Source organism: Pongo pygmaeus, chromosome X (assembly GCF_028885625.2).
Source record: "Pongo pygmaeus isolate AG05252 chromosome X, NHGRI_mPonPyg2-v2.0_pri, whole genome shotgun sequence".
Lineage (NCBI taxonomy): Eukaryota > Metazoa > Chordata > Mammalia > Primates > Hominidae > Pongo > Pongo pygmaeus.
Genome location: NC_072396.2, coordinates 144,372,180 through 144,386,671, shown reverse-complemented (window position 1 = coordinate 144,386,671; position 14,492 = coordinate 144,372,180). Strand labels below are relative to the sequence as shown.

The following is a 14,492-nucleotide window of genomic DNA, read 5'->3' as shown; positions in this document are numbered from 1 at the left end:
AGTAAAAAAGCTCACAGCCTGCTTTGAAGGATAGCACTTAATTTGAAAATTCTAGTGCTGGTAGTTTTGCTTAAAGACATTACTTTCAGTATTTTATAATCACACTTAGTAGCTTTTACTACCTTATGAATTCCCAGCTTGTGTTTCTTTTCTGCTTGTCTTTTTAGTATTTCTCAAATTAAATAATAAGTCCTTTAGGACAGTGGTCCCCAACCTTTTTGGCACCAGGGACCTCAGGCCCTAATGCTCACTTGCCTGCCGCTCACCTCCTGCTGTGCAGCCTCGGGGGAGGGGTGGGGGAGCCCTGACTTAGGAAAAAGAAGTTGACTCTTTTTTTGTTATCATCTGTGTGCCACCTTTGTGTGTAGTAGATGCTCAGTAATGATATGTTGATTGTTTGATGAGGTAATAATAAAGGCATTAAAGCGTTAGTTGATATTGTTAGTGTCAACATAATCTATAATAATTTCCCAACTATTTATTGGCATTAATTGACTTTAAATGTACACTTACAGCATTGTCAGTCTGCTACTATACGATTTGCAAATCTAATTGGTGTTAAAGATACAGTATCATTAGGTGTTCATATTGGAGGAGCTCATTTATTTCCTGGAAGAAGGACAGTAACAGATTCTCATCAAGTAAATAAGATCCTCTTCTGCCTTGATAGGGCAAAAGTTGGCCTTAATATGAATTAATCATTGTTTTAGTTGTTTCCTTATGTCTGTGGAATAGAGGTTTATTGCATTCTGACATTAGAAGGATTTAAGAATAATTATAAACTATTTGGAATATAGTTTCCCATTTTAGTTTAGCAAGTTGATTAAGTGAAAATGTTAATCCTTGTCTTAATTTTTTTTTTTTCAGAACCTTTGTTTCATTTTGCCACAGTTTTTGTACCAGTTCTTCTGTGGATTCTCACAACAGGTTTGTTTCTCAAGTTATTCGTTATAATGTAGTTTACATTTGCTGTTAATAAATTACCCTTACATATTAGATTTCTAGAGATTAGAGATGTATGTACAAAGTAAAATGATCTCTTGGTTTTGACAACAGCAAATGTTTATATCTTTGCTTTACTAGTTTTCTTATTGTTACCTTCATTTTGAAATGCTTTTGGTACATCCTGTTGGAGTTGTGATAACATTAAAAAGAGTATTTTGAATTTTTTCTTTTTATCAACGTATAAAAAGTGTTTCATAATTCTAAAATGTTGTTTAATATTTCATCAAATGAAATCTCCCAACTTTGCAGGCTCTCAGGTTAGTTTTATAGAAAAGCATTAATCTTTAAGCTAGCCAAGAACCTGTGATTCCTAGAGAAAGCTTTGGATTGCGTAAAGCAGCTATAGATGTTTTGCCTTCTATTGTTTTCTGAACATGTATTACATAAGGAATATGCTATATATTAACTTGATACGTAAGTGGTAGGATGGCGAGGCATCTTTGTTTGAAAAACTGAAATGGATTTGGCATTGCTTCTAGTGGGAGGTATAGAGAAATACAGGAGCTATAATACTCAGTGACTCAGAAATTTTATAATTAATCTATGAGAAGTTCAGTGATTTTGCCAAACTGAGCTACCACATTGCCATAGGTGTTAAGTTTCTAAATTTCAAAGGCAAGCTTTATATATGCTTCTGTGAATACAAAGTACACTTATGAATACACTTATGTATTCTTCTTGGGTCCTCCTGGTAGGAAGTGATTTTTTTCTAATTCTTTGGTAGTTTTTTTTTTTTTTTTTACTTTTAGGTTCAGGAGTGCATGTGCAGGTTTATATAGGTAAACTCATGCCACAGGAGTTTGGTGTTCAGTTTATTTTGTCACCCAGGTAAAAAGTATAGTACCTGATAGGTAGCTTTTTGATCCTCTCCCTCCTCTCACTCTCCACCCTGAAGTAGACTCCAGTGTCTGTTGTTCCCTTCTTTGTGTCCATATGTTCTCATTGTTTAGCTCCCACTTATAAGTTACAATATGCTGTATTTGGTTTTCTGTTTCTGTGTTAGTTTGCTTAGGATGAAGGCTTCCAGCTCCATCCATGTTGCTGCAAACGACATGATCTTATTCTTTTTTATGGTTGCATAGTATTTCATGGTATATATGTACCACATTTTCTTTATCCAGTCTACCATTGATGGGAATTTAGGTTGATTACATGTCTTTGATATTATGAAGAATGCTGCAGTAAACGTGTATATGTGTCTTTATGGTAGAATAATTTATATTCCTTTGGGTATATACCCAGTAATGGGATTGCTGGGTTGAATGGTAATTCTGTTTTAAAGTCTTTGAGGAATCATCACACTGCTCTCTACAATGGCTAAACTAATTTACCTTCTCACCAGCATTCTGCAAGTGTTCCCTTTTCTCTGCAACCTTGTCAGCATCTGTTACTTTTTTGACTTTTTAATAATAGCCATTCTGACTGGTGTGAGATGGTATCTCGTTTTTGTTCTGATTTGCATTTCTCTAATGATTTAGTGATGTTGAGCATTTTTTCATATGCTTGTTGGCTGCGTGTATGTCTTTTGAAAAGTATCTGTTCGTGTCCTTTGCCCACTTTTTAATGGGGTGGTTTGATTTTTGCTTATAAATTTATGTAAGTTCCTTATAGATGCTGGATATTAGATATTTGTCACATTCATCATTTGCAAATATTTTCTCCCATTTTGTAGGTTGTCAATTTACTCTGTTGATAGTCATCTTCTTGTATGCAGAAATTCTTTATTTAATTAGGTAACATTTGTCAGTTTTTGTTTTTGTTGCTATTGCTTTCAGCATCTTTGCGATGAAATCTTTGCCAGCTCCTATGTCCAGACTGGTATATCCTAGGTTATCTTTCAGTGTGGTTATACTTTTAGGTTTTACATTTAAGTCTTTAATCTATCTTGAGTTGATTTTTGTATATGGCATAAGAAACGGGTCCAGTTTCAATCTTCTGCATGTGGCTAGCAAGTTATCCTAGTGCCATTTATTGAATAGGGATTCTTTTCCCCATTGCTTGTTTCTGTCAGCTATGTTGAAGATCACATGGTCATAGATGTGTGGCCTTTTTTCCGGGCTCTCTATTCTGTTCCATTGGTCTGTTTTTGTACCAGTACCATGCTATTTTGGTTACTGTAGCCTGTAGTATAGTTTGAAGTCAGGTATTGTAATGCCTCCAGCTTTGTTCCTTTTGCTTAGGATTCCTTGGCTATTTGGGCTCTTTTTTGGTGCCATGTGAATATTAAAATATTTATTTCTAATTCTGTGAAGAATGTAATTAGTAGTTTGATAGGAATAGCATTGAACCTGTAAATTGCTTTGGGCAGTATGACCATTTTAACAATATTGATTATTCCTATCCAAGAGCATGGAATGTTTTTCCATTTGTTTGTGTTGTCTCTGATTTCTTTGAGCAATGTTTTGCAATTTTCATTGTAAAGATCTTTCACCTCACTGGTTAGCTGTATTTCTAGGCATTTCATTATTTTTGTGGCTATTGTGAATGGGATTATGTTACTGATTTGGCTCTCAGCTTGGATGTTCTTGGTGTATAGGATTGCTACTGATTTTTGTACATTGATTTCGTATCCTGAAACTTTGCTGAATTTATCAGGTCAAGGAGCTTTTGGGCCAAGACTATGAGGTTTTCTAGATATGGAATCATATTGTCTGCAAACAGGGATAGTTTGACTTCCTGTCTTCCTATTTGGATGCCTTTTATTTCTTTCTCTTGCCTGATTGCTTTGGCTAGGACTTCCATTACTATGTTAAATAGGAGTGGTGAGAGAGGGCATCCTTGTCTTCTGGTTTTTGAGGGAATGCTTCCAGCTTTTGATTGTTAAGTGTGATGTTGGCTATGGGTTTTCTTAGATGGCTCTTGTTATTTTGAAGAATGTTCTTTCAATGCCTAGTTTGTTGAGAGTTTTTAATGTGATGGATTTTATTGAAAACCTTTTTTGCATCTATTGAGATGATCATGTGGTTTTTGTTTTTAGTTTTGTTTATGTGATAAATCACATTTATTGATTTGCAGATATTGAACCAACCTTGCATTCTAGTGATAAAGCCTGCTTGATCATGGTGGATTAGCTTTGTGATGTGCTGCTGGATTCAGTTTGCTAGTATTTTGTTGAGCATTTTTGCATCTATCTTCATCAAGGATATTGGCCTGAAGTTTTCTTTTTGTTGGTGTTGTAGTGTCTGTGCCAAGGTTTTCGTATCAGAATGATGCTGGCCTCATAGAATGATTTAGGGGGGAGTCCCTCCTCCTCAATTTTTTGGAATAGTTTCAGTAGGAATGCTACAGATCTTCTTTATACATCTGGTAGAATTTGGCTGTGACTCCATCTGGTCCTGAGCTTTTTTTTGGTTGGTATACTTTTTATTACCTTTCAGTTTTGGAAGTCATTATTAGTCTTTTCAGGGATTCAGGAAATCCCTGGTTTTCTGACTGGTTCAGTCTTGGGAGGTTGTATATGTCCAGAAATTTAACCATTTCTTGTAGGTTTTCTAGTTTGTATGCATAGAAATGTTCATAGTAGTCTCTCAGGGTTTTTGTATTTCTGTTGTATCTGTAGTATCATCTGCTTTGTCATTTCTGATTGTGTTTATTTGAATTTTCTTTTTTTTTCTTTATTAGTCCAGCTAATGGTCTATCTATATTATTAAATTTTTTCAAATAACCATCTCCTGGATTTCTTGGTCTTTTGTATGGTTTTTTTGCATCTCAGTTTCCCTCAGTTCAGCTCTGATTTGGGTTATTTCTTGTTTTCTTCTAGCTTTGGGGTTGGTTTGCTCTTGTTTCTGTAGTTCCTCTAGTTGTGATGTTGGGTTGTTAATTTGACCTCTTTCTAACTTCTTTCTTTGGTTTCCTTTTCTTTTTCTTTTCTTCCTTTTCCCTTTCCCTTTCTTTTCTTTCTTTTTCTCTTGCTCTGTCGCCCAGGCTGGAATGCAGTGGCATGATCTCAGCTCACTGCCACCTCCACCTCCTGGGTTCAAGTGATGTCTCCTGCCTCAGCCTCCCAAGTAGCTGAGATTACAGGTGCCTGTCACCACACCTGGCTAATTTTTGTATTTTATTAGAGACAGGGTTTCACCATGTTGGTCAGGCTGGTCTTGAACTCCTGACCTCAAATGATCTGCCTGTGTCGGCCTCCCAAATTGCTGAGATTACAGGCTTGAGCCACTGTGCCTGGCCCTCTTTTAAACTTTTTGATGTGGTTGTTTAGTGCTATAAATTTCCCTCTTAACACTTCCTTAGCTGTGTCCCAGAGATTCTGGTATGTTGTATCTTTGTTCTTCATTAGTTTTAAAGAAATTCTTGATTTTTGCCTTAATTTCATTATTTATCCAAAAATCATTCAGGAGCAGGTTGTTTAATTTCCATGTTGTTGTATGGTTTTGAGTGATTTGCTTAGTATTCATTTCTATTTTTATCACACTGTGGTTTGAGAGTATGCTTGGTATGATTTTTGTTTTTTTGAATTTGCTGTGGATTGTTATGTCCAATTGTGTGGTCGATTTTAGAGTATGTGCCATGTGGCGATAAGAGGAATGTATATTCTGTTGTTTTGGGGGTAGAGAGTTCTATAGATGTCTGTTAGGTCCATTTGGTCACATGTTGAATTCAGGGCCTGAATATCTTTGTTAATTTTTGGCCTCAGTGATCTGTCTCATACTGCTAGTAGGGTGTTGAAGTCTCTTTGGCAGTATTTTTAAGAGAATGCATTCTTCTCAATGGGAATGACTGTTCTCTTTCTCTTGAATTTGCCTCTTTACTATTTGGTATGCTGTCTTTTACATCAGTGCCATGTCATTAGCCCAGTAGTGCCAGTTAAACGGATAATCTTTTATTATAAATTAAGCATCTTGCAGTTTTTGGAAGTGCCATCAACCTTCTTGTATTCAAAATTAATAGTATTAGAGAGTTTCGTAAGTTCTGATCAATCTGTTTTTCTTGAACATTCAAATTGCTATTGAGCAAAATGTTGCTAATTCCTTACTTTCTTGGATGGATGCAAGTATTAAAAGTATATTTGAAATTCTCTTAACTAATGTGTAGCAGTATGCTAAAGGTAAGTTGGCTTGTTCTGGTGGAAATATTGTTTTCATTTTGAAAGGAGTCTTGCTTTATTATCCTTTTAAAACATGTTTACCAAGCACAAGTTTTAGGGGAAAAAGGACTCATTCCTTATAAAGCCAGCTGAGAGTTCAACCGTGGATTGTCTTCAGCCTTCTTAGATTACCTTAACTGCTTATGGTTCCATAGGAGTTGATGTTTGGCTCCTTCCGTTGCTCAACTGGTAGGTTCATTCATTTGGCAACTATTTCTTGATTGCCTACTTTGTGCCAGGCTAAGTGCTGAGAATATTGCAGTGATCAAAACAAACTTCCTTGCCCCCACGAAACTTGCAGTGTGTAGTGATAGGGTGAAAGACAACAATCAAATATATTATGTTGGGTACCGATACATGCTATGGTGGAAAAAAGAAAGCATAATGAAGGGATAGAGTGTGACTGGGAGAGAGAGAGCTGCCGTTTTAGACATCTGAAAAGGTCTCTCTGATGAGGTGACATTTGGGTAGAGACCTGGAGGTAAGGGAAGGAATAACGTAGACATCTTAAAGGAAAAGTGTACCAGGTAAAAGGAAGGTAAAAGTGTACCAGGAGAGCTCAGGAGGTAATGTGATGTGCAAAATCTTCATTTTTGATTTTGGTTTTGTGTTAGTGCTGAATGTAGCAACTTTTATTGCAAATATCTTTGGAGTACCTTTGAGTAGTCAGCCTTTTTCAGTCCAGAAGCACATTAGGCATTCTCTGGAACTTGCAAGGAGGACTATGAAGAATGTAGAAATGGACCAGGATTCAGATTCTTTACACAAAAAGCTTCCCTTTCTTTAGCAAAACTAGGATACTAAATGTCTTTTTTTTTTTAATGAAAAGAAAACTTTGTAACAGGCTTCATAAAAAAACAGTATTATCAACTATATCTGTTTGTTTTGGGGATATTCTGTCTCTTCTAATTATGTACCTAAGAATTACAATTATCTGTCATGTGATTTTAAAGTACCATAGTGAAACAAAAGTAGATTGATGCTTCTTTTGTTTGAATGAAATTCAAGACTAAATTACACACCAGTCAATCTGAGTTGTATTTTTTTTAATTTACTCATTAGTGAAAATGAGTAGTTTCCAAAGAAAATGTGGTGTTATGTGCCACGGACTGGTCCTCTCCTTTGAAAATAAAAAGGAATGCAACACTTTTTTTTGTACTTTTTAATTCAGTGGAATATCTTTGCTGAGCTTAAATCTTTGGTTATAGAAAGTATGTTGGAAGTGTCTTTTAACTTCATGGAGAATGTTGCATCCATTATCATTTGCTTTGTCTCTCCTGCCAGCCAGAGTTGTAGTCCCCTCCTCTGGGTTTCCCCAGCTCCCTGTGTACCTCTTATTCTGCCTCTCCATCTAGAATTTGAACTCCCTGGTGGATAGGGGATGAATCCTCTCTGTCCCTAGTACTTGTCATTTAGTAGGCACTCAGTAAATGTTCTGAAGTCAACTAGTGAACTAACTAATGCACCATTCAAGTAATTCCCAGCCTTTTGTAATTATCTTTAGTAGTCATTGATTGAAAATACATTATTTTGTTAATTTGTGTCATAGTTTAATGCATTTTATTAAGGGACATTTATACATGTGAAAAATACATATGAGTATGGGGAATTATTTATTCAGGCCACAGAAAATGTTTGTATGACAATCTTTAGCACTGTGTAGATAAATACTGATGTAAATGCTTTCATCAGAATGAGGTTCATAGAATACTGTAAATTTTTTCAATAAAGGAAGATTTATAATATCAGAACAGGCCTTTACAAATGTTATAGCTTCCAATCTGTCCTCATTCATTTATTCATCTAGTGTTTATTGATTGTTTTTTGTATGCCAAGTTCTGTTATAGGAGCTCAAGATTGTCCAAGTTCTCCAGTCAAAGACCACCATGAACACACTTGTAGTTGATCAAATTAGGTTTATTACTCAGTTCAGGAAGGAAGAACACACGCCATGAGGAACTGTGGGACTTCTCAGGAAGAGGATGTTAGAAAAGACTTACACAATTTGGACTTGAAAATACTAACCAAAAATATGTAAAATATTAACCAAAACATTTGTGACACAGGCTGGCTGCTGCCTATATTTAGTTTCTCTAAGGATTCCTCACTTATACTTAATGGTCTTTGCTGAAGTAACTCCTGAATAGCTAGTTTTAGCTACTAAGCAATGTTGAAAAGTTGTTAATGTCTATTAGAAATGCAGCTTATAGCATGTAAACATTCTGAATAAGATTCTTTTAAAGGGGAGGTATATTAATGTGACACATCACAATATGTTAGTTTCTTTTTTATAGTTACTAGGCAGTGACCTTATTTACAGTTTCCTTTGCCACTACCAAAAGCATGTAAAAAAATTTCTTATTTTAGCTAGTAAATTTTTCACATACATAAATATCATCTTGTAGATGATTGTTAACATGAAATTTCTTTCTTTCCTCTGTTGTTTTTCATTTTAGCCACTGTATGATGCTGCCTACCTTACAATGTACAATATCTGCTTCACATCCTTGCCCATCCTGGCCTATAGTCTACTGGAACAGCACATCAACATTGACACTCTGAGCTCAGATCCCCGATTGTATATGTAAGTTAAATATATAGTTAAAACCCCTAAGACTTTCAATGTTGTGGTTTTCATTTTATCTGCAGATGGGAAGAACGCAGAGCTGTGCACTTGGTTTGTGGTATGATTATGTGGTTCTGTTTGGAATTTTTAGCTGTTGAAAGCAGACTGCTCAACAGGAAAATGACATATTTCCTAGGTGTGGGTTCTGTACTTGAATATATGTGAAACATTTAGTTCAGAGTCACTAATTCCTAAAACTTAAACCTATATTGTCATAGTGTTCTAGTGTCTCATGGGAAGACATGATATTTTAACTGCAAAGAAAAAAAAAAAGCATACACAAAGATCTTCCGTAGTTTAGAATATTGATTCCTACTTGTTGTAGATTGAACTGATGAAGTTATATTACCCTTTCTCATGTAATCTGCACCCATAGCATTAGCCACCCCACACCCCACCTTTGTTAGCCCCATTCTAAAACTGTTGAAGAAAATAATGGACTCATAAGCCATTGTATTCATTTTGTGTCAGTTGAAAATGGATGCTTTTCTCTGTGGATGGGGGACTTGGCACTAGCCCCAGTTGTTTAACTTATGATTTAATTGGATTTTTAGAATTGTAGCCTACAGCTAAGGATAAATATATTAATTTACAGCAGATTGTAAGCATTGCTAAATAGTAGGTAGCAAGTGCAATAGAGAGGTTTGGATGGTTTATTTGTAAGAAATGAAAATACACAAATTTAAGGGATTTTTTTTTAACCAGCATGACTCATAAAATTTACATTTAGCAATTGTTAGAATTATACAGTTGTAAAATTTATCATTTTAAAGGTCTTTATTAAGGAAAACTTCAGACATACATAAAAGTAGAGAGAATGCTATTTATATAATGAATGAATGTAAATAGTTGTTGAACCACTCAGCTTGTCCTAACCACTCAGCTTCAACAACTCTCAACTCCTTGATATTCCTATTCCACTGATAACCCCGTCTGCTCTATCACAGGCTAATTTTGAAGCAAATCTCAAAAACAGTCATTTCAGTATGCAACTCTTAAAGACAAGGATTTTTAAAAATAATAATACCCTGTCACTTAAGTCCTTACTATCAAATAGTCAATGTTCACATTTCTCCAGTTGACTCATTTTTTTTCATAGCATGCTTATTTGAATCAGGATCTAAAGAAGGTCCACACATTGCAATTGGTTTATATACTTTCTGAGTCTCTTTTAATGTGTAGGTTAACCTTGCAATTTATTTGTGGACAAAACCAGATTATTTATGTTGTAAAATTTCTCCCAGTCTAGAGTTTGCTGATTGCATCTTCATGGTGTTTACATGTTCTGCTGATCCTATATTTGTTGTAAGTGCATAATTAGATCTAGAGGAGAATCATTAGAACTTTGGTAGAAATCTTACAAGCATCAGCTCCTACTACACTCTTTTTGAAAATAAGGAACCAGGGCCCAGAAATGACTTACCTAAGGACACAGGGTACAACCAGATGCAAAATGAAGAGCAGAATTCAACCCTCTTGCCAGTGCTTTTTCCAGCAAGCCAGTGGTTTTAAAACATTGTTTTAACTATAGTTGTTTCCAGACAACTTCTAAAGTGAAGCCCGGTAGTGCAGTTGGTCTGGTTGAAATGGGGTTTGAGGAGTAGTAGGCAGAATTCCTCCCGTTCAGTCCCACCAAGAGCTCAGACTAACACCTGGGCTGAAAGCCTCTGCCACTTACCAGGTGACCTTACGCAGGTTACTGCAGTGTGCCTCAGTTTCATCTTCAGTAATATATGGGCAACAGTAGCACCTAATCACAATGGTTTTGTGAGGAATAAATGAGCCACTATGTATTAAAGAACTTAAAAAAAAATAGTGCCTGACAAGTTTTCAAGCAACGATAGCTATTAATCTTATTATTCTAACACCCTCCTCCAGCCTTCAGGGCTGTGCTGAACACTTGTATAAATTAAGAATGTCAAAAATCTGCAAAAAGCTGTTGAGTACAAAATATCATAAGGGTTTCCATAAGGTTTTAGTGACTGTGCTAGGTGTAGGTCATGATTTATTGAATTTTGCATAGACTTGCCACATCTGATGCAAAAATAAAGGCCATGGCATACCTATTGCCGAGCCCAAAGTCCAGCTTTCCTTTTTGACCTCATACTTGCAAGTCATGAATGCCTGCTCTGACAAGACACTGCTCGTGGCCTGTCACCAGACTGTAGATAGTTTCATTACTCTGACTGTTCTTTTGTGAACATGAAGCCCTGGTCTTCCTATATGGCTCTCTGTACAGTATGCCAATTAATATTAGCAGTGGCATTGTGTAGTGTATTACAGATTTTACCTTTGGTGATTTAGTGACTTGGGTATTACCAAACACTTGGATGTGAAATGACATAATTGGATGTTTTTATATTTTTAAGAGAAATTTAAAAAATAAACTAGTTTTTCTATAGAGGGAACAGGTGTAATTTGTTTCTTCTACAGCTTTAAAAGGCAAAAGAAAGGGTTCTGGTATACGTGCTGCCTACCATAATATGGAGGTGCTCAGGCCTTTGCTGCTCATCAACCTCTCCCCAGATCTTGATTCTCTCTCATGCTGTCCTTCATGTTGATTGCCCCATTCTGAGTTTTTGACAGCTTCTTTATTCGAATGCAGCTAGAAAGCCTGACCTATAATTCAACATATCATGCTGCTCCTGCTCTTTTCCCCCACTGAATGTGATATAATTCCCATCGATGGTCTGTAAAGACAGGAACTACTTCCTGCTTTTGCCCTTTCTTCCCCAGCCCAAGTCAATGACTGTCAAAAGCCACATTGGCTGGCAGTTGTTGGGCACTGCCTGCAAGGATCTTTACAGAGGTGCCTTACCTGTGGTTCCTAGTTGCCTTGGAAACATGACTTACTGGCTATAGGGAGAGCTTGTTTCTGGGAAGCAGCTACCTCATTCTGCCATTTTTCTAGGACAGAGAGCATACCCTGAGTTTCAGATCGCTGCATGTACCTGGAAACCCTGGTAGGTAGAAGTTGCATAATTGCCATGTGCACGAAGCCCCACAGTACTCAATACCAACTGAACAAGGATCAGTTGCATTTATATTACAAAGGTGTTTCTTACTTGATACAGCCCAGTGACATTCTTGGTAGTATTAGTGACAAGTATGTTATTTGAGTAATTAGATATCATTTATTAAATGTTAAGAGCAATTTGAAATAGAATCCAAAAGAAACACATGCACCAACCCATCTTTTTCTGCAGCTCTGCTCCATTAGAATTGGTAGCCTTATTTAGCATTCTGACTTATGCTGAGAAGGTTGTGCTATTTTTGACAGATTTAAACTTAATCTATCCACCTCCCATTTATCAAAGTATCATTATACAACTCCAAACATGGTATTTGACTTGATGGAAAAATATAAAGGGCACTGTAAGACCTAAAAAAAGGTTAAATTTCCAGGAATAAATCTTGATTAAAATAAATATTGTAATTGTTCTTGGAAAGCTTGGTAGCTTGGTTGAGAGCATGTGCTCTGAAGTCAAGTCAATCCAGGATTGTATATTAGCTCAGTCTGTTACCAAGTGAACTTTGGCACGGCTGCTACACTAGTGGTTCCCAGACTATACTGCACATTGAAATCAACTGGTGGGCTTTAAAAATATCCTGACCTCCAGGTTATATCTTATGCCAATTAAATCAGAATGAAGATGGCAGCCAGGCATTAGTAGTTTTTAACGATCCTCAGGGGATTCCAAAGTGCATCAAAGTTTGGGCACCATTGTGTTACACCTTTCTGAGGCTCCTTATTATTAGCAAATGTGAGTGGTAGTAATACCTATCTCATGTTTTTATGTGGATAAAAATAATGTCTATAAAACTCTGAACCCAGTTCCTGGTATATAAGTACCATTAAATGGAAGCGAATTATTATTGATGTTATTGTTGTCAGTGACCAAAAATTTAGAAGAGTTTAGAGAGTTTACTCCAGTGGCTGAGTCAGGAGATGATTGCATGAAGGTCAGCCTTTGGCTCAGTCTGACCCTTTACCAAAAATCTGTCAGGCCATTAAGGGTAGCCCCCTTCATTATAACAGGGTCAAACTCCATGCCCACCTTTGACATTTCACTGTACGTTTAAATGAAAAGTTTCACTAATGGTTTTTCCCCCCATTTCTCAATAGGAAAATTTCTGGCAATGCCATGCTACAGTTGGGCCCCTTCTTATATTGGACATTTCTGGCTGCCTTTGAAGGGACAGTGTTCTTCTTTGGGACTTACTTTCTTTTTCAGACTGCATCACTAGAAGAAAATGGAAAGGTAAAAAGAACCTGTCATTACATCTTTTGGTATTATAAGCATGGCTTGTCTTTTTCCCATAGGCACTGGATTTGTCATATACATACTCTAGCTGTAATCATTTTACAAACTTTTTCTGAAGATACAGTAGTTAGTTCTCACAGCTTCTTTAGAAAAATAGAAGTGAAATAAAAAATCACTTTCTGTGTGCATGGCTAACTAGAGAGCTTATGTGCAAACTTTCTGGAACCTTAACTTGGCTGTAATTTTTACTAGATGAACAGAGTTCTTGGGACTTCAGACTCCTGCTCTTTGATGTGAGAAAGGTTTTTCCCATTTTAAAGTAAAGCCTGGCTGCCTTCAGTTTTTACTCATAGTGGCCTTCCATGCTTGGAGCTGAAGCGGGTAACTGCCATATCTTTGGAGTGTTTGCCCAATATGTGAAGAGAGGAATTCTCTTCTCTCCCTCCTCTTCCCAATGGAAGCACAGTATTCTGCAGAAAGGCTACTCTGATCCTGCCAGTGTCTTCCCAGAACATGACTATCTCATTCAGCAGTTGCACTGGGGTAATTTTGCCCTGGCTGTACTCTAGGAGAAAATTACTGATGGCGGGGACAGGTGAGGCCTTTTTCTGCAGCCACACAATAGGAAAACAAAAACACTACCTTGCATACTGCTTTCACTAAGTTCTCCTTTGCTCTTTCTGAGATTCTTCTTTTATGGTCATTCATTCTTTATAATCATAATGTGAAGGAAAGCTAAGGTTCAAAAAGAATTTACTGAGGATACTATGTCTGGAACCTGGTAACACCTGTTACAGAAGTAATAGGTTCAGTGAATTTGAGTGGTACTTTAAAATTAGGCACTACAGTCAAAACCTCTCTAATTTGGACTAACAAAAATCAGTTTAGTATGAATCCATGAAAATTATTAATCATAAAGTACTTGTTGGGGAAACACAGATCTACTTTAAAGTAGTCACATGTAGAACTTGCCAAAGAGAATGTCCTGCTAAATCCTGTGAGTACTTGGGAAAATCACATTAGTTTCCCAGGTCAGCTTTGCCCATCAGTAAGAAGAATGGATTTGATTTTATGATTTCCTGGCCTCTTCAGATTTATAACTGATTGTGCGACTTTCACTTTTTATTTCAGTTTTATTTGGCAGACAGATTTTATATAGCTGGCTACTGCTTAAAAGGAGTTTGCTCCAAAGTAGGCAGAAACTCTCCTATAGTCGATGTGATTCATTTGCTCAGCAAACTTTCCAGGTGGTGCATGAGAGCATCAATTCAGCGTCTGTTTAATTCATTACCCATTTTGAGTTCATAAAGTCCAAATTAATAAGGTTTTACTGTGTATGTCACCATCCCTCTAAATGTTTGCTGAAATTACAGTAAGTGTATGAATTACTTTTAGCAACAAAACATAACACTCATGTATAATTTGAGTGAATCCTTTTTTTGCTTCTATTAACCTTAATTTTTGTTTTTATTTTTTTGAAAAAACCTTTTACATCTCATTT

General features: G+C 36.4%; 1 protein-coding gene across 9 annotated transcripts in view; it reads left to right on the top strand.

Annotated features, from left to right (window-relative positions):
- Positions 1 to 14,492, top strand: part of ATP11C (ATPase phospholipid transporting 11C) — a 206,436-nt gene that overhangs the window by 173,966 nt on the left and 17,978 nt on the right. For all 9 annotated transcript variants that reach the window (XM_054471515.1, XM_054471513.2, XM_054471514.2 and 6 more), the window contains 3 exons: positions 868 to 927; positions 8,557 to 8,684; positions 12,853 to 12,988. In XM_054471515.1, coding sequence (XP_054327490.1) covers positions 868 to 927; positions 8,557 to 8,684; positions 12,853 to 12,988 — 324 coding nt within the window. The remainder of the gene's footprint in view (positions 1 to 867; positions 928 to 8,556; positions 8,685 to 12,852; positions 12,989 to 14,492) is intronic.